The 20,777-nt window shown below is 39.0% G+C and overlaps 1 protein-coding gene across 3 annotated transcripts in view; it reads right to left on the reverse strand.

Annotated features, from left to right (window-relative positions):
* Positions 1-20,777, reverse strand: part of SCAF4 (SR-related CTD associated factor 4) — a 56,692-nt gene continuing 35,915 nt past the window's right edge. The window contains exons 14-20 of one of the 3 annotated variants that reach the window (XM_032631286.1): positions 20,240-20,353; positions 19,224-19,380; positions 17,485-17,642; positions 15,533-15,698; positions 15,357-15,443; positions 15,009-15,134; positions 1-1,270 (exon numbers count right to left, since the gene is read on the reverse strand). In XM_032631286.1, coding sequence (XP_032487177.1) covers positions 363-1,270; positions 15,009-15,134; positions 15,357-15,443; positions 15,533-15,698; positions 17,485-17,642; positions 19,224-19,380; positions 20,240-20,353 — 1,716 coding nt within the window. In that variant the 3' untranslated portion in view covers positions 1-362. Of the gene's footprint in view, positions 1,271-15,008; positions 15,201-15,356; positions 15,444-15,532; positions 15,699-17,484; positions 17,643-19,223; positions 19,381-20,239; positions 20,354-20,777 lie in introns of all 3 variants that reach the window. The other 2 variants (XM_032631284.1, XM_032631285.1) reach the window with 2 other exon arrangements.

The following is a 20,777-nucleotide window of genomic DNA, read 5'->3' on the forward strand; positions in this document are numbered from 1 at the left end:
TTTGTTACGAAAATAGAGTTTATTAAAAACATCCCTATTGTTTTTGAGGAGCTTTCACCGTTACCTTGTCTTAAATTAAAAAAAAAAAATAGAGAGCACTTCTAATTACGATTTGTAAACTTTTTAAAGTCAAAACTTTTAAAAAGTTACAGCAAAAAGGGTAATATTTATTCATATTTTCAGTATTTTTTGTTATTTTGTGGCTATTTTTAAATAGAAGGGAAGCAATCAAATTGCTTACAATTCCCCACCAACTACTGCGGGGCTGTGATATAGCAGGAGCAAGTATAATACAGCATCTGTACACTTCAAGCTCTACACTCCAGGAAGTGTCACTGTCACATGTGGACAAATTCCAGTCTCTAACGAGGAGCCTCGGCTGCTGAGCCAGAATCCTTTTCAGGTTCAACGGATGAGGTAGCCTCAGCAGGTAACTCTTCAGAAGGTTTTACAACTGCAGACTCAGACTCCCCCTTATCAAGTTCTGAAACAGTGTCTACATTTCCCACTTGGCTAATGGGAGGTTCAACGGTTTTGTTACCGCCTGCCCTGTCTGTCACCTCAGGCTTCTCCTTGCCTCGGTTTTCCTCCTTCTCTCTACGAGACTCTCTATCTCTAGAATCTCTCTCTCTGTCTCGATGCCCACTAGAGCGTCTATTTCTCTCTTCCAAGTCTCTGTGCCTGTCCCGGTCAGGGCTCCTTCTTCCCCACTCTCTCCTTTCACGATTACTATTCTCTCTATCATCATTACGGTTCCCATACCGTTCCCGGTCATTTTCCACCCTATTTCCAAAAGATCTTCTTCCAAACCTTTCTTGGTCTCTACCTGAAGTGAACTGCTGCCTGTTATCGTTTCTAAACGGCTGTGGCTGCGTCGGCGGCGGCTGCGGTGGCTGCGTCGGTGGCTGTTGCTGCGCCTGCGGTGCCGGCGGCGGCTGCTGCTGCGGCGGCTGCCTTCCGTCTCTGTCCTCGGGACCCCCTGGGCCTGGCCCTGGGCCCCCGAGCCCTGGCACTCCACCGGGCCGGACAAAGGGGCCGTGGGGAGGAAAGGGACCTTTCATTCCATGAGGCGGAGGCATCCCGAAGCCCCCGGGGCCTGGTGGCGGACCTCTATGCATCATATGCGGAGGCATGGGACGAGGTGGCATCAAAGGAAAGCGTGGCAGGTGAGGTGGAGGCATTCCTGGCGGGCGCTGGAGTGGGATCAGGCCAGGTCGGGCACCAAGAAGACCAGTGGATGGGGCCTGGAGCCCAATTACTCCTTGAGTACCTGCAAGGCAATAAAAATTAAAGTCTAAATAAAATAACACAGAAGACAGCATATTCTATTTCCAATTATTTCCTGTGGGGCTTGAAGCAAAATGAAATTCAACCCCAAACCTTCAAATTTCATACCGTTTGCCTGTCTACCTAGCAGAAAAATGTGATGGCCCAGTAACAACGCAGGGCAAGCAGTCCTGGAGACACACACTATGTATACACATCTACCTAATATAGGTACAGGTCAAAATAAGCTCCAAAAAGAAATTGTAATATACCAAATTTTGGAAAGAGTATGTCAGAATCTCCTTCTATAGCCTTGACTAGTAGCTGTTTACCACTCAAAATACTTGAGAAACACATGTGCGCTGAGATAAAAGAAGTAATGAGATAAAGAACTGAACTATTTGACCCAACTGAAGGTCATTTCAGGTGTACTCTTAGAAGAAAACTTCTTACTCTAAGTCTTAATTTGACTTTTTACTAGGAAAAAATGGGGTCAATGACCCAGAAAATCCAGTGAAGAGGGAGGTTTCTTTGATTCTATGTCATTACAATGCTTTGTGCAGTTATTACGCAGTAAGCATTACTTTAATGTTTATAAAATAAAGATCCATGCACAAACGTAGAGTTTATTTTTACAAGTCCCTCTTCAAAGCACAGCATAACGTGTAAACTGCCATGCCGACATGACTGCTGAACAATGCTGCGTGCCCAGCCAGTCGCCTTCTATTCACTTCCCCAAAGGTGGCAAAACGGATGAAGTCAGTGCTGCCGCTGAAAGTGACAATGCCTTTATTTCCCATTTACAGGGCTGTGCTTATGCTGTAAGAATCAAATCCAACCCATCATTTATAATGCCATGGAAAAGGAGGATCTGTTGTGGTTCACAACTTAAGTAACAGGTATCGTGGTCTCTCTCAATTTATTTCTCTGCAAATATAAACATCACAAGGCAAATACTATGACCAACAAGTTATTCTAATAAAGGAAAACGTTCCAGATATTGTCAGAATGTGCCATTTACCCATGTACTGCAGAAATGCCTTTGAGCAAGTTGTGCGTTATGACCATCAACTGGCAATGGTGAGAAAAATGCTTGCGTGACACTGACAGAAAAACCACCAGAGAGCAAACCCAATACTTCATCTTTTTGTCCCCAGCATATTATTTTATGTTTACAGTTTCAATCACTTCCACTCACTTTAGCAAACATTTAACAAGTCCTATTTGCTCCTAGATTTTCTGTATAAACAATTAATACTAATATGACAGACAAGAATTTCTACTTCAGTTTTTGTTCCTCAGGACATATGGTCCAATGCTATTCTGTCAGACTTAGGCACCAAACAGAGTAGACTGGAAAATGTTATGTGCATCAGTTTATAACTCTTAACATGAAGACTCACCGCCTTGGTATTTACTTAAACAGAGTACCTTCTTTTAAATGCTTAAAGAGAAATACCATTCAGTGAAAAGGATCTCACATAGGAGCAACCTTGGACACATGCCTCAGAAATGGGGATAGTAATACCTGCCTCTTGTTGAGATTAAACGGGATAAAGTACATAAGCATGAGCTCAGAGCTTGGCACACAGTTAAGTGCTGAAATTATTATTCTACGCATCTATTTTGACAGATGATAATTATCCTAACACTAAATATCTCACTTAAACACATTTTTCTTTTCTGATCATTGAGATCTTACTGGCCTCTCCTGGTCCCCCAATATCCACCACTGTTTAGAGTCAAGCACTTTGGTAACTGGGAAAAAATTATGCTTCCATATGTCAGGCCTAAAGTTGAGAAATGCTAATTACCATAGTGAAAAGCCAGAAATGATGAACTGGATGAACAAGGCCAAGACCCCATAGACTCTTTACACTCTCCTTAGGAAATCCCAGACAATGAACTTATTACAGAGCTTATACTATTATCTCAGACTGATATAAAATTCATGGCAAACTAACATTCTTCATATCATTTAGTGAACATATATTGAGTACATACCATACAAGGGACAACAAGGCACCTAAGATATGTCCTTGCTCCCACCTTTTAAAGAAATCGTAGAGCCGCAACATAAGCAACTTAAAATGTGCACCCACGTACAAGCCTCCTTCATTAGAGTCATCATATAGAGAAGCACGCTTCAACAAATTGAACTTTACTTTCCCACCAGCTTTACTCAAGGATGAAACCGGTAAATGTTTACTCTGTTAAATACTTGTTGTGCCACATTCCAGTACCTAACTATATGCTCAAGGGGCCAATGGCAAGTTTTAAATAACACTAGAAAAATGAGGAAGGGGTTCAAAGCATCTTATTGTAACAGAAGAATTAAGTTCAGATGAACCTTTAAGAGGAAACAGACCTTTGCAGGACAATGGGAAGGTCCTATTCCCGATTTCCCCATAATGATGGCTTCCTCAGCTACCAATCTGACAGCTGCCAAAGGAAGCAAGGCCAACCTCAATCTTGCACAGAAGAGAGCAAATGGGCAATCATTCTTTATAAAATATAAACCGATCTCTAGCAACATATCTCTGAGTTTTTTATAACATGCATTTGAGGGTACATACAGGTTCTTTTAACAGGGTTAACTTTTACAGTACCCATATATTTAAAACTCCTACAAAGCACATTTTTTATAAAGAGAAAAACATAGCCTAATTCATCTATTCCATATATGTGGATATTTGTATTTGGGATTTACTTAAAATATTATTCAAATTCTTTCCCTCTTTTGTAAATAAGCTGATTTCCTTTTAACCCTTTACGGACCAACAAAGCTTACAGATTCCCCCAACAGAATTCCCACAGCTCCAAATGTTGGCCTTCAGGGCACAGAAGTGGTGGAATTAGATATTTTTTTCTCTTCTGTTGTTTTGCAGTGAACAAAAAAGTACTGCTTTTATAATATTTTATAATTAAAAAATATATCAGGTGGCAAAAGCCCTTGGTAGGCATAAGAGCTAAATTTCATTTTTATTTTTATTAGGAAAGCTGTCATGATGCATATACCAATGGAATACACAGTGAGTTACCCAAGTCTAAAGGACATTCAAAGCAATTATTCATTTTGTTTGGAAGTATGACGTGAAATACCTGACAAGTTTTCTAGAGTTAAAAACTTTAAAAAATTCATTTATTCATACATATGTTGAACATCTAAGCTTTACATTATTAACATATTTAATGTGCTGGGGATATAAAGATTTAAAAAAATAATAATCTTTTCCTTCAAACAGGACATAACCTAGTAGAAACAGACAAATGTCAATTGCTATAGGAGACGGCACACACTATTATAGTGACAAAGGTGGAACTGACAAAGTCAGTGTGTGTGAATTTGAGCGGGAGTCCCAGGGGAATGTCTGAACCGGGTCCCAAAGGAAAGGAAGAACATTCAAGGCCAATTTAAGGAAGGACATTACTGGTTAAAGAGAACAGCGGCTTCTGGAAAGGCCTATTATATTATTAGCAAAGTGAAGCAGTAAAGTGTGTTGTTCTGAGAATTGCAACAGAATGTCTTTTGATGAGAATCAAGGAGAGAAAAGATGAGGTTTATTATTGAAGCAGCAAGAAAGAATCTGTATGAATACAGATTGCTATCCATTAAAAAAGAAAAAAATGAGGTTTGGAAGGCTGAACAGTTAGGCCGGGGCAATCCAGGTCTTACATGCCATGAAAAGGAACCTGGACTCTGATCTAGAGTGGTGGGAAAACCACGGAGAAATTTTTACCAGGGATGATCCTCATGTTCATTTCTGAAAGACCCCTCTAGCAAATAGCATACAGGAAAGGAAGGAGGCAGAGGACACTGAATAGTAGTTAGGCTCTTATTCCAAGAATCTAGGGAAAAGAGGTGAGAGACAACTGAACGACGTGCAAGAGATGAAGAACAGATTTAAGCCCTTTAGTAGGCAGGACCGGCAGAACATGAGATGGAGGAACATAGCTGCTTCGAATGAGTGGGTGGATGAAGGCATCAACTCAATGCAGGAATTTAGAAAGAGAAACAATTTTTGGAGACAGACAACAAATTTTACATGTTAATAGAGTTGGAGGGGCCTAGGCTACACCTGGTGGAAACGTGCTGAAGTGACTGATTAAATGTACAGAGCTCAGAAGAACCATGGTGTTAACTTATCCAGAACATGGATGAAACAAAAAAGGGAAGAGTTCAGACCTGGGGAAACTCACACTATAGACAGAAGACTCCAAATTTCCTAATACAACAAGATTTTAAGGCAGACCAAAAAAGTGACAGCCCCAAATGTCTCTATTTAAATTCAAGAAGTCTAAGAAATAACACTGAAGTTTAAATAACCAAGGCTATTTCCTATGATGAATCAAAAAAACCCACTTTCACAAAAAGTAAAAATCAAGATTAAAGGGGAGGTGCCAGTGCTTTCTATAGCGAAGACGTTGGTAATTATGGGAAATAAAGAACAGGTATGTTAAAAGATTAAAGGGGTGGTGAAGGAGGGGAAGGCTGATATCATGACTGGAGACCAGTGTGGACCTTGAAACGTCAGGAGAATGTTAGTTGAACCCTTTCATGGAGGATGTAAATTTAAGTTGGATCTTTCACACACAAAAAAAGGAAGGGCAGAGAGAACATCTGAAAAGGGAAATCAGTAGAAAGGGCGGCTCTTCTACCTCTTCTCCGCCCATCATCTTGTCTTCCATTCTACCACAGCCAACGCCTCTACGAAGTCCTGGACCTTTCATTACAAGTAACTTTATCACTTCTGAATTCTCATTTTCAAGTACCCCACTCTCTGATCCTCTTTCCCAAAACAACCTTCAATCCCACTAGGATCAAGTCCCCAATGCCCTTCACATCTTTACTTTCCTCCTTACCTGTCTTGGAGTCCACGGTTCTCCCTTACCATGTTGCCTGGAAAAACCTCAACACTGGTTTTAAATGCAACTCTTCTACCTAACCTGCACCTGAATATGGCTGGGCACCACCTCCGACATGCTGACTGGTCTCATTTTATTTATAACTACAACCACAAATGCTCCCTTAATCCTGGCCAGCAATTCTAATTTCCCTAGTCAATTCACATTCTTATGTTTCTAGATATCTATTTCACATGTTCCTGTTTCTCCTTAATCCCGTCTATTCTTAGCTGGTTTTATATAGCTTCTGGGAGGTAAAATTCACATAGCCTACAATTCACCCACATAAAGGGTGTAATTCAATGTTTTTTTAAATATATTGAGTTGGGCAACCATCGAAATAAATTTTAGAACATTTTCATCATCTCAAAAGAAACCCTGTATCCATTAACCATCATTTCCTGTTTCCCCCCAACTCCATCCCAACCCCCAGGCAACCATACATTTTATTTTCTGTCTCTATGGACTTGCCTATTCTGGACATTTCATAAATGTGGAATCATACAATACGTGACCCTTTGTGACTGGCTTCTTTCACTTAGCGTATATTTTCAAGGCCCATCCACGTTGTAGCATGTATGAGTACTTCATTTCTTTTCATTATCAAGTATTGTTAAATGGAAATACATTTTATTTATCCTAGTTGGTATATTTGTTTTAAAAAAAAGACATTTAGAAAGGCTTTTTTAATCCACCTACCTACCACCAAATCTACCGATTTACCTGCACCTGTATCTGTATTACTCCTTCCATCTGTCAACATCTGTGCCCCACGTTCAAACTCTGAATCCATACCCTCACCTACATAATATCAACCTAGAAAATATCTTTCTTGCAACAAAAATTTCCCCTCTACTGGGTTTTCCAATAATGAACATGCTAGAGTTGTCTTTTAGAAATAAACACGAAAGAACTGGCCTCACCTTCTATCTCCCTTCAGCTCACCGCCGCTTCACTGTTACCCTATATAGCACATCTCCTCAGAGAGATGTCCAAAATCATTGTATCCATTTCTTGTATCTCTCATTCTCTCCTGACCCTATCTATATATACTTTTGAACCCATCACTCCAATAAAACCACATTTCTCAAGGTCATCCAGAAGCCTTCATTTTGATAAATCCCGTTAGCAAGTCTCAGCACTCTTCTTTGACCCAAAAATGGCATCTGATAGTTGATCTCTCCCTCCTTCCTAGGAACTTTCTTTACTGGGCTTCCGGAATACCTTCCTCTACTTTTGCTTCCTAGCCCTCTAGCTGCACCTTCTCAGTATCCTTTGCTGGATGGAACAGAAGAGGACAGTGGTTAAAAAGCACAGGTGCTGGAATAAGTGTACCTTGAATTCTAGGTGCTGCCACATGGAGCTGTGACCTTGGGCAGGTCACTTCATCTCTTTATGCCTCTGATTCCCCATCTACAAACTGGGGATAACTGTGTTGACTTCAAAGAACTGTAAGGCTTAAATGACTGATATATACACAAACTCCTTAGAAGAGTTCCCATCATGTCTTAGTTCTCCGTATCATATCTTCGACTGCTAAATGCTGACGTTTTCCTGGGCTCATCCCTCTCACTACATTCCCTCCCTAGGTAATCTCACATACTCTGGTGGCTGTAAATATTGTTTATATTTGCTGACTACACCAGAATTTACATCTTTAGACTTTATTTACCAGTTGTTTAGTTGTTATCTGCACCTGAATGTCAAAGTTAAAACATCCAACATTTAACTTGACATCCTCATCCTAAACCCACTCCTCTTTGAGATCTGCCCATCTGAGGAATGGCAATTACACTCAACTAAATTGCTCAGGTCAAAAACATGGTCGTTCTTGACTCCTTTCTCTCACATATATATAATAAGGCCATTCTGAAGGCTGTATCTTCAAAATAAGTTCAGAATCCAAATGCTTGTTACTTCTGCTGTGCCATCCTAGTGCAAGCTGTTAGCACTCTAATCTCATCTACTCCAGCGGCATCCAAACCAGTCTCGTCTTTCCACTCTTACCAACGCCTGTAGTTTGCTTTCTATAGAACAGCCATCCATAATCCTTTGAAAAATGGAAACCAGGTTTAAAGTGTTTAAGACCTATACTTCTTGTTGTACTCTGGCCCCGACAACCAGTTCTGAACTCATCACCTGCCGCTCTTCCGGATGACTGCACTGCTCAACCCTCGCAGCCCGCTGTAGTCCCTCCAACAAGCCAAGTCTGTTCTCAGTCCAAGCTCCCCTTCTGTTCTCCTCTAAATGAGATGTTTTCCCTGTGTCTCTATGGCTCTTTCCTCTTATTATTTCTCTGTATTACCTCCTTAGAAGCCTTCCTTGGCCATCCTATATAAAAGAGTACATCTCAAACGACATTCCTCCAATCCCGTTCTCTGCTTTACTCTCTTCACAGGAATAGCTTCATGGGAAATTATTAGTTTACTTACTATCTAAGTTCCCACTAGAACGTAAGCTCCAGGAAGAAAGGCCCTGTCTTGTCATTCAGGGATCTCTAGTACCCAGAAGGGTGCCTGGCACACAGTAGGTACTCGAGTAAATACATGTTGAACGTATGAATGAATAAATGGTGGTGGCATACGGGATGACTAAACTCATCAACAAGATACCTCTCGGGGGGCAAAAGCAGTGGCTACAAGGTCCAGGTCTCTCCCCCAGGGCGGTGAGTCTCTTTCCATTGTAAACCTATGAATATCTGAAATTTTGAGAAAAGCTGCAATGTCCTTTCACAACCGCCTTTTCCGCTCCTAGTCGCAGTTCCACCTTTTCTTGATTCCAAACGAATGAATGTCACTGTGGCATTGTGCATGGACCTAACTCAAAATTTGTTCATACAAGGAAAGATTTACGAGCCACTCTTATCTCCCACCAATGCCCTGAGAGCCCCAAGGCATATATATATATTTGTTTAATCATTAAAAGTGTTTTTTTTTTTAACTACAAACCTTCAGAAAATTGAAATAACAGTACAACCCATACATGTATTTCCTTAGCCTAGATTCACCAGTTAACATTTAGGCCCTAATTATTTTGAAAAGACTCCCAGGTGATTCTTACAGGAGGCACTGTGATGGGAGAAGGGGAGAATGGAAAAATGCGGAGCTAGTTTTCAAAGAATGAGAGCGAGCACATTTTAGATTGCATTATACATTACTATACCAAAAAAAAAAATCGTTCTTAGAATGGTAGCAAAAGATTGCTAAAAGAAAATTGAGTTTTCAATAACATACAGTGCAGGCAGACTAAGATGTGTATCTATTTTTAGCATGGGGCACATTATGTTTTGATACAATCTAATACATGAAAACCATAATTTCAAATAAAGAACCAGAGACTACTATCTCTTTAAAATGTCTCCTTGGATTTTTTGCAAAATAACGTACAATAAGGTTTGGTCAATTTCCCTATGGCTCATTTATAGTCGTTTTTTAAGAATTTGTTTGTATATGAATTGCTATTTTATTGTAACTGGCAAAGTATAACAGCTGTGACTTAAGAGTTAAAGAGTTGTACTATTAAGAGTCAAGAAGCTTGGGATATACTGGTAATCCATCACTGAATGAGATCATCCATAGGAAATTTTATTTTCAATGTTAGCTGGAAAAAATCTTACCTGAAATTCTTCACAGCATTATCTTTGTCTACCAAAATCAATCTAGAGCCCAGAGTTTCTGCCCCTCCCACCTTCCTCAGGCCCAAAGAGACGTCAGAGAGATTTAAACTTAGAAGAGACTCTTTAGGCTGGAGTCCTGCAGCCTAGGAAGTGCAGAGAGAGATGGAGACAATATAAGCAGCTTTCAAGTTTTCGTGCAAGACCTTCTCCATGTTTTGTTTGAAGAGCTTCGCCTTCTGAGAAAATATAGTGTGTATTCATGCATAAATTCATACCCAAGGTAAATATCTGCTGTGGATCGATCACTATTAAAACATTCATTGAACAATGTTATATACAAAGTTGATGGCACTGTGATGAGTATTTGGGAAAAGAAACATAGTGGAGTAATATAATGCAATATTTAGAGTACCAATTCAAATATTTTAAAGCTTTCAAAGAACACTTTTAAAGGATAAACAAACATCTGGTAGACCCCTCTGGGTTATAATTTAACATAACCAATATTATAACAAAGTCTACAATAAGGAAGAATATTAAAATGCAACAAGTGTTTAAAAATTAGGTGTTACCATTAAAAAAACTTGAGAATTTTCTTCAGGTTTCCTTTGAATGTTATTCACACTAGTAGACTGGTGCTCTAATGTTCTAATTTATAGTGTTAAAAATTACTAATTATAAAAGTATCAAAATTCTAGGCAGAAAAATCTAAAGCTAAGTGAAATCACAAGTCAAATATCAATTTCAAAGTACAGTTGACCCTTGAATAACACAGGTTTGAACTGTACGGACCCACTTATACACAGATTTTTTTTTTTTCCCAGTAATTATGTACTACACGATCCGTAGTTGGTTGAATCTGCAGATGTGGGACCTCGGATATGGAGGGCCAACTATAAAGTTATGTGTGGAGTTTTTACTGCATGGGAGTTGGCGCCCCTAATCACCGCGTTGTTCAAGAGTCAAATGGAATTACAGAACTTGATAGTAAAATTATTCATCTTCAAGGCAGTCTTAAGGATCACAGATAGTTATTGCATAAAAGCAAACACGCCTGTTTAATTCACAAACCAATTCTGTCTACATAATTCTTGAAGTGTCCAAAGTTTGGAACATCATATGCCTGTCGAGGCCAGGCAAGGATGTGTGAGAATCAAGCACGAAGTATACATCATACTACTGCCTAGCGAGTCAGCCTGGAGGCTACCAATCTGTGACTTTTGTTTTAAATATCTGGTAACAAATATTATCAATAAGAAGCAATCTTACACATACCCAATTCTTATTTATAAATTTTACCATCATCTATAGCAGTGTGACAAAACTGTAGAGAATCTCTGTATAATAATAATTAATGAGTAAATGCATCTGGCAAGAGAAGAGACTTTAATTTTCCACAATAGGAATGAATCCGATTTAGCTTAATTTTTCCTTGAAAAGGTATTATGGATATGCTGGTAACACAATAGAGATATGTAACACAAACAAACATTTTTTTGTGTATTTTTTTATTGTTTGGAACACCAAAGTAACCCAAATTTCACATTTACAATGAAATTTTAAATAAAAATATGCTGTACATTGTATTAGAGATACATGTTATACAAAAGTTTGGAAAAGTAAACACATACACTTATACAGTAAAGAGAATGTACTGATGAATTGCTATCACCTTTAATATGCCTTCTCTCCTAAATGGTCAACAACTGTAAACTGTTTCCTTTAGCTTTTATGAAATGACCACTGCTCTAGCTATTTTGAAGTGTGAGGTACTAAGAACAGATTCCTTTAAAATCAAGTGATAATGAGTTATTATTGTGCACTGAATAGTTTTATGTTTTCAGATTATCAGTTACTAAAATAATCAAAATCTCCAAAAGATGGAGGTAGTTACCTACAAATCTGGCTGCGAGGGCTACTTCAGCCCAATTCAAGAAACAGGTAGTCATCACTCCCAAACTAACATCCACACTTAAGTCTGATCATTCAGAAAATTCTTTACACCAAACCATCCTTAAAGCACCCCACCACGTCCTTCATAACCAGGGCCTACAACAGAATTTTGGAAGATCTGTTTGTTGAAATCTTTTTTTGGCCCCTCTACTTTAAAAATATAATTGCCACATTTCAGAAATTAGGATCCAAGAACTCAGTTAAGTCTCAAAGATACATTTAGCTTCCATTGTAAGAAAACAATCTGAGTATCATTAATAGGAAGAATACAGATACCATATTGTGCTATTTAAATGAAATGCCACTATGACTAACACACATTTTCTCAGTAAGCCAACTGATGGAACTTTAATACATGTGAACTTATCTCCTGGTCTAATATACCATGAAATATCTGAGGCAACCATGCCAAGATACATACTTTCCTAAAAAGGCTGCTTCCTCTGCTGACAATTATAACAGTTTAAAATAAATCACAAGTAAGTAATATAATTTTAGAATTTCCAGTACTCTTCTCTAGGTATGCTAAATACCGTCTATGACATTCCTTACCTGTAATAAGCACCCACCATTCACTGAGTGCCTACTCTGTGGCAGGCCCCATGTCAGTTGTTTACATATGTTAGCCCAACTGAATGATCACAACACCCCGATGTGACATTTCATTCCTTTTCTCACAGTTGAAGAAACAAGTTTAGTATCACCTTCTAGGCTTAAAGTTTTCTGTATAGTATAACACTGCTTTTTATTATCATAAGAGAAAACATTAGAGCACCAAGAGAAAACGTGAAAGCATCTTAGTTCTAGTATTTTGTTACTTGGTTAACATCAACAATATTCAACCTATTTACTGATCCTTTAGTGCTACAATATTGCATGTGATTACAATATTCCTTTATCAAAATGATGGAATTGTGACTAGTCTTTTGGTTAAATCCTTTATTTGCATATGCATTAAAAAGTCTCATTTCTATAAAAGGTCAAATTCATGGGATATTCTTTTCAAGATTTCTAATTGAAGGAAAATGGAAGGCTCTCTTTCTCATGATTCAACTAAACTACTGCAGTATAGTTAAAAGTGCCTATTTTAACAAAAGTTTTCGTTTTTATGTTATGTCATATTTTAACCTTTCCAGATCTGGAACAGCCTTCAATTTTTCAATTTCTAAATTCTGTTTTATAAATTACAAAGATCATCATCAGAGGTGAAGTATAAACAGTCCTACACTGAAAACCAACCATCCATCCACTTACATAATAATGTTCCTCTCTCATGGAGCTTCCATTCTTGGGGGTGGGAGGAGATGGACATCCAAATAGGTATGTTAGATAATGATAAATGCTAAGAAATTTAATTATTTTTCTAGCAGTGACTAGCTTACTAAGTTTATTTTTCATGCTCACCAACTTTTGATTTGTGTTTTATTTTGTTTCACATGTTGGCTGAGAGTTTAAATTATACATTTCAGTAGTGGTAAGAAATAAAAGGGCAGAGTCTCCAAGACCTAAATGTTAAATAAAAGGCAGGTAATTTATTCTTTTTTGGGGGGGGAGGGGAGCTGCACCGTGTGGCTTGTGGGATCTCAGTTTCCCGACCAGGGAATGAACCCGGGCCACAGCAGTGAAAGCCCAGAATCCTAACCACTAAGCCACCAGGGAACTCCCTGGGTTATTTGTTCTTAAAGGTTTTTCGAAAGTAGCAGTTATTAAAGTCTTGGAGATGATGAAATCTTTTCATTCATTCAGTGAATTTACTAAGACCAGAAAAAAACCACAAATGCATGAAATTCTGTAAACAGTCTCAGGTGGCCTAATACCCATGGATACCAGAGTAGGAAACTTCATTTCAAAGAGAATTCACAATCAGGGGCATGCGTGTGGGGTGGAGAAAAGAAGCTGATCAGAAAATTCTACCCAACTTAGATTCTTTGATTCTTGTGTAACCACCTTATTACAAATATGGGGGGGTGGAGAATCATAACAAAACTGAGATCCAAAGATATTAAGGTTTCCTGGCTCCTAGTTCACTGTTCCTTCTACTATGACTTCCATTAGGGCGCAGACCTCTTAAGCAACTTCCCCATTAAACAAATCATTTTCCATCATTATGATGACTACGCTACATTACTTGTGACAAATTTTAACCCTAAATCCTCTTTTACCATTACCCAGTCTGTGTACTAAAAGAAATAAAAATCAAGTTTATTATCAGCCTAAACTCAGTCTTGGAGAGGGCAGAAGACAGCATGCCATTTAAAAACAAATTGATTTTTATTATAAATGTAGTACATGCAACGAAGTGAAAATTTCCAACAGTACTGAAAGCTGTAGGTGAAAAGTAAAAGTCCTACATCACAAACCAATGTCCCACAGTCCTACATCCCACAAGTAACCAATATGCTCTTTCCTTAAAAAACCTAAGATTATGAAAGTGAACATTTGCACACACATACCTCTGAAAAATACAATGGGCTCACAGGACTAGAATATTCTAACACTAAGGATGAATTAACTACCCATTAGGAGAATCAAGTGTTAATTATATTTGGCAATACCACTTCAAATACAATTTATTAATTGTTATAGGATGGTCACTATAACAAGTATATGACATATTCACTTATAATTCAAGCAAGCAAGGGTAAGGCCTCCTAAAGATGTAAACAATCTAAACCACACTTCCATGGATCACAGAAGTAGAGTTGCGGGTAAAGAATACAACAGATGAACTCTTGCAGGAGAAAAATGAGGGGTCAGTGGAAAAAGCATTGCCTCAGGCTGTGTAACTGTCACTCAGGTAACAGAGCCATTTTTTGGCAATGTATCAAAGATAATTTCTTTGCTAGCCCACAGAGAATGCTACCAAAGTCCAGGGATTTTAAATGTATAAAAATTAATCCAGACAGGGAAAAAACCCACATTGTTAAAGAAATGCTCTCTCTTATAAAGCTGCGATGTCTGGGGTTTTGTTAATCATGGACTATGTACCAACTCCTTTTTATAGAGATTAGTTTAATCACTTTGCTATACCAAATTAAGATGTGCAAATCCAAACTTTTATTCAAGACAGACAAACAAACATGATTTCATTTTTGAGGCTGTCTCTTGAGCACATTCTTGGTAAAGACTAAAGTACACATATTTAAGAGAAAGATCTTCCTCAAAGAAAAATAGCCTCAGAGAACGTTTCACCAAAAGTAGCATTGTTTATATAAAAAGCCTAACTTGGGCAGGGGAAAGAAAACTAATGATAAAAAACTTAACTTACCAAGAAGTGAAACAGGCTGGGTTACAGGAGGGGTGGGCAGATTCGTGGGTGCAGCAGGTGGCACGGCAGAACCATACATTTTCACACTGTCACCAGACTCGGCGTTTCCTCTAGCCCCAGACACCACTGTTGGAATGGGATTTCCAATAGATAAGTCTTTTGTAGTGTCTTCATTTATACCAGCGATAGTAGCTAAGGAATATAATTACATCAACATGTGAAGCTGAATAAATAATTATCTCCCGGTCAACATTCTTTTGCCATACTATAGGTCCTATTACTGGTCCATTCTCCCTCCTACTCTCAATTCCAAGAGGACAAGTGAACACAAAGGAAAAACATGCTTACAGTTTGGGATGTTTATTGGTGGAGTGTGAGGAGGAGGAATGGATACTGGTGGAGTTATAGGAGGTGGGGGTCCAGGAGGAAGAAAACCTAGAATAAGAAAAATAATGTCAACTGAAGTTGTGACACTTTATTTCAGGCTCTAAAAAAACAATGTCTTCTCAAATAACTTCGTATACCTGGTGGTAAATGCATTGGGTTGAATCCTGGGCGCAGAAATGGTGGAGGAGGTGGAGGAGGAGGAACACCAGGACCAAAGCCTGGAGGGGGAATTCCCAAAGGAGGCGTGAAAGTGGGTGGCTGGAGAGCACCAACTACAGGAGGTCCCGGCTGATGTGGTGGGACCTAGAAAGAAAACGGAAAATGAAGGCACATATTTAGCCACCCTCCCACCCACAGTGTGTAGAGACAAAGAAAATACCTTGTTGAAAAAAGAAAAAAGGAATCTCTAAATTGTGCTTATTATGTAAGTACACTTATTAGATAACAGGTGGTAATCTGCACCTACCCCTAAACAATAGAAACCACTTATTTTTCCCTTTTTCTATTTGGCCGCACCGCGCGGCATGCAGGATCTTAGTTCCCCGACCAGGGAATCAAACCTGTGCCCCCTGCAGTGGAAGCATGGAGTCTTAACCACTGGACCACCAAGGAATTCCGAGAAATCACATATTTACTCTCTACTTTATGACAGCAAACTCACACTGTAATTCACCAGCACCTGTATTGGTGTTCTGCTAGAATATTAATATGATAAAAAATGTTTCATGGTTAGGTCAATAAGTTTGAGAAATACTTTTTTTTTTTTTTTTTTTTTTGCAGTACGCGGGCCTCACTGTTGTGGCCTCTCCCGCTGCGGAGCACAGGCTCCGGACGCGCAGGCTCAGCAGCCATGGCTCACGGGCCCAGCCGCTCTGCGGCACGTGGGATCTTCCCGGACCGGGGCACGAACCCGTGTCCCCTGCATCGGCAGGCGGACTCCCAACCACTGCGCCACCAAGGAAGTCCCAAGAAATACAACTTTTAAAAAAGCTTCCTGGGGCTTCCCTGGTGGCGCAGTGGTTGAGAATCCGCCTGCCGATGCAGGGGACACGGGTTCGTGCCCCGGTCCGGGAAGATCCCACGTGCCGCAGAGCGGCTGGGCCCGTGAGCCATGGCCGCTGAGACTGCGCGTCCGGAGCCTGTGCTCCTCAACGGGAGAGGGGCCACAACAGTGAGAGGCCCACGTACCGCAAAAAAAAAAAAAAAGAAAAGAAAAAGAAAAAGCTACCTGGTAACCTGCACAGTGACTAAGATCACAGGTCCTTAGGGTCAAGTGCCTGGCCCCCCTTTCAGGTCATTTTGTGACCTTGAGCAAGCTACTTACATTACACTCCCTAGACCTACCTCAGTTTACTCATCTGTAAAATGGAAAAGTGCCAACCTCACATAATTATGGGGATTAAAGAGTGAATAAATATTAAGTGCTAGTGCCTGGCACTTAATAAATACCCAACATATGTTAGCTATTGTTACAAAAAAGTATAATCAATCTTAAGAGATTAGTCAAGTTTCTTTGACTTTCTTTGAATCTTATTTAGAACCTGCACTGGAAGGCATATCCAAAAGGTCAGCTAAAGAGTGCCAATTTGGGGACTCCATTTATAAAATATCACAGCTAAGTATGTATCAAAGCATGTAATTTTCTCCTAACACTACGAAAAATGAAGAAGCTAGGCAACCCAGTTTTGTGACAGCTCAGATTTATCCGATTCAGTTTTAATGTGAGAAATTGAGGAAAGAAGGCATTGAAGGAAAAGAAAAATCTAGTGGATCATACATACAAGTATGGGTCAAGTATTTATAATTTTTACCAAAACATTACTTACTTAGCTCTTAATATGTAACAGGAAAATCACATCTCAAGTCAAAAAGGTTATGAGGTAAGACACTGAATAATCTCGACAGATGTAAGGCAATATGAAATTTATTCTGGTTTTTAAAAGCATTTATAAATAATAGGTCTGACATACCAACACACAAAAAATTAATATGCACTCATGTCTTTGACTATGAATCTAGACATACATCTATAGTAAGACTTAGAAAGGTATCTTTCTAAAAGTTTAAACAATGCTCCAAATAGTCTTACCTGTGGAGGTGGTACTGTTATAGGTGCAGGAACAGGAATAGGAGGGACAGGCACAGGTAAAGGCTTAGGTATGGGTGATACTGGTTCTGTGTGTGAGGTTTCTGCCCCTCCATTTTGAGCAACTTCATTTTCATGCTTTTTGGGAATTCCCTTCCAATCTATGAGAGTTAAAGAAATTTAACAAAAGCTTACATTTCAGCTTATAACTTTAAACCCAGAAATGATTTTTTAAATGTTGATATTAAAATCAGAAAGCAGGACTTCCCTGGTGGCGCAGTGGTTAGGAATCCACCTGCCAATGCAGGGGACGTGGGTTTGAGCCCTGGTCCGGGAAGATCCCACGTGCCACGGAGCAACTAAGCCTGTGCACCACGACTACTGAGCCTGCGCTCTAGAGCCTGTGAGCCACAACTACTGAAGCCTGAGTGCCTAGAGCCCGTGCTCTGCAACAAGAGAAGCCACCACAATGAGAAGCCCGTGCACCACAACAAAGAGGAGCCCCCACTTGCCACAACTAGAGAAAAGCCCGCGCTCAGCAATGAAGACCCACGCAGCCAAAAATAAATTAAAAAAAAAAAAAAAACCCAAAACAGAGAGCATTCTGATTATTAAAGAAATGCCTATGCTAATCTCATAAACATTAATTACTTAAATTAACAATAGCAAACATGCAAAAATAATGCTTACTTACGTGCCAGGCACAGTTCTAAGCTATATATATATTTATTTAATTCTCATAACCATCTATAAGTACCATCTATAAGTAGGTCCTACTATTATTATTCCCATTTCTCAAGAGGCGTAAACAAAAGACAATTTGCCCAAAGTCACATACCTAGTAGTGGCAAAGATGGGATTCAACCCAGGCATATTTGGCTCTAAAGTCTCTGTTCTTAACCACAACAGTGTTAATTGTTTGGATTAAAGACCCTGGGAGGGAGGAGCAGGATTCTTTTTACCCTGGACCAGAGTCTCCCAGAATGCCTGGCACATAGTAGACCCTCAATACCTGTCTGCCTGAACAGAAACCTAGTCCGATCCTTAAGCGAAGGCATTACGCACCAAGGAGGGAGGAGGTGGTGTACGGGGAAAGTCCAGCATTGTTTCATTGCCTTTTGGCTTTTCAAATCATCACTCCTGACTGAAGTTCTTTAATGCTTTAAGTATTTACTGTACTTTGCCATGCCACCCTGTGCTCCTTTCATCCTGCTATCTATCAATCTTCAGGTCATGCCCCTACAAGCTGCCATTTTTCCCAATGCAATTCCACTATCAACCTGGCATTTTTAATATTCAGCCTACAAATAACTGTACCTCCTCGTCTTACACGTTTACTTTTGATGGCTTCTCTGGACATTTAAACATTTTCTAAGAAATTACTATGAAGCAGTGGATTTTACTAACAATGTTCAGTTTGAGACTCATTTGATCTGTTAGGTTTTTACAGTGAAAAATTCTCCCTAAGATCCACTTAATACTATAATTAATAATTAAGCCCATAATCAGTATTTATTTGTGTCTGCAACTCTCCCACTAAATGTAAGTTGCATAAGGGCAAGGACCACATTTGTCTTATTCACTGTTGTTTCCTCAGTTTATTATAATGGAGAGACTGGCACCCACATAGTGGGTATTTGAAAAATCTCAAAAATCAGATCCTAAGGCAAAGAATAAACATTTGTCATAGCACTACCAAGGAAACAGATTAATTTTTTTTTTTAAATTAAATACTGCTTTACCTGGATTAAGTGTATCACTGTCCAACATTCCTCCTTCACAAAAACTCTCCAGTTCTTCAGGCTTGACTTTGTCCCACGGAATATAAGTAACACCAAGTTCTACATCCCAATACTGCTTATAGTCTGCCTTTATTCCTTTGTTTAAGGCCCAGGCAATCTATTTCACCATTTGTTAAAATATAAAAAGAAAGGAAAGGAGAAGAATGTCACAAATTGAGAGTTAACTGTTCCTCATGATTCTAATTACTCAGAATTGGTCAGCAAGGGAGCAATCTGGCCTGGCTTTCTCTGGATCTCACTCAAAACTTTATTCGGTGCTAGGAAACTGGTTACCCTACCATCTCACTTTGTTTCTCCTAGGATGGAAATCTGACTGGCAATCACTTCCTTACTCACTCTTCCAACCACCCACCACCCCGCAAACCCAGGCAGCATAAAACTTAAGAGAAAAGGAAAAAGTTTATCAGGGACAGGCTGAAGTTCCCTATACAATTCAGCATAAAAAAGGGGGGAGCACTTTTAAAAGTCTTGGGTACCTCGGAATTACTCAACATCAGACAAAATCCTTTTGCGGTGCAATCCAAGGGTAGAACATGGTATTATAACATTAAGGAAACACTGACTCTGGCCCCTCAGAGTAAGAATACCCATGTACCTATATCTTTTCCTCTATCTTCAGTGAGTATTTTTCATAGTTCTAAGATGAGATGGCAAACTTTAAAATTAAAATGTGAAAAATACAAAATTTTCTGAATGACAAAATATTTTACAAAATGACATTATATTTAAAGCGCCAAGTAAATACCTTGATGAACTTACCTACCTTTAAAAAAAAAGACAAAATTCTACCATGCACCTAACATTTAAAATTTTCCTTTAACTCTTAGGAGATAACCTCTTTAAAAAAAGATGCACAGATAATGCCCCAGTGTCCAAAATTACAGTTTTCTTTAAAAGTCACATAATATTATATATTAAGTTTTAAAAGAAATGAATTATAAACTATAAAACAGTACCTTTATGGATTTCTGGTTCACTTTATAGTTTCCTCGGCTCAGTTTCTGCAGGGCACGGTTAGCATCTTGCCTATGAACCATAACAATATAGGCACAACCTCTGGGAGGAATCATCTGCTCCAAAAGATTTTAATATTATAAAATATAGTAACAAAAAAATAGAAAAGCAACAAGATATAATACTACGTAATCAGTTCCAACAAGCCCAATTCAAACCCCCTGCACCCTCCAGAGCCAGAGTTCTATAACTGGAGATTAATTTGTTAAATTGGTGGTTCCAGTTTGGTCTCAACTTCCAGTTATCAACAAATCTACAGTTCCCCAAGCTTTGTTATATAAAGACTTTTTTAGAAAAACTTTTTAGAAAAAGCTTTTAGATTAAACTTGGTGACCCAAGAAATGTAGTTAAATGCTAAACATGAACTCAGAACACCTGAACGCTAGCCACATCTTCTACAAACCTGGGAAAATGTTAACTTAGGTTTCAAGTCCTTAATTTCATAGAGTAACATTAGTCACATCTATCTACTGTCATTAA

The sequence above is a fragment of the Phocoena sinus genome, chromosome 4 (assembly GCF_008692025.1).
Source record: "Phocoena sinus isolate mPhoSin1 chromosome 4, mPhoSin1.pri, whole genome shotgun sequence".
In the NCBI taxonomy this organism is placed as follows: domain Eukaryota; kingdom Metazoa; phylum Chordata; class Mammalia; order Artiodactyla; family Phocoenidae; genus Phocoena; species Phocoena sinus.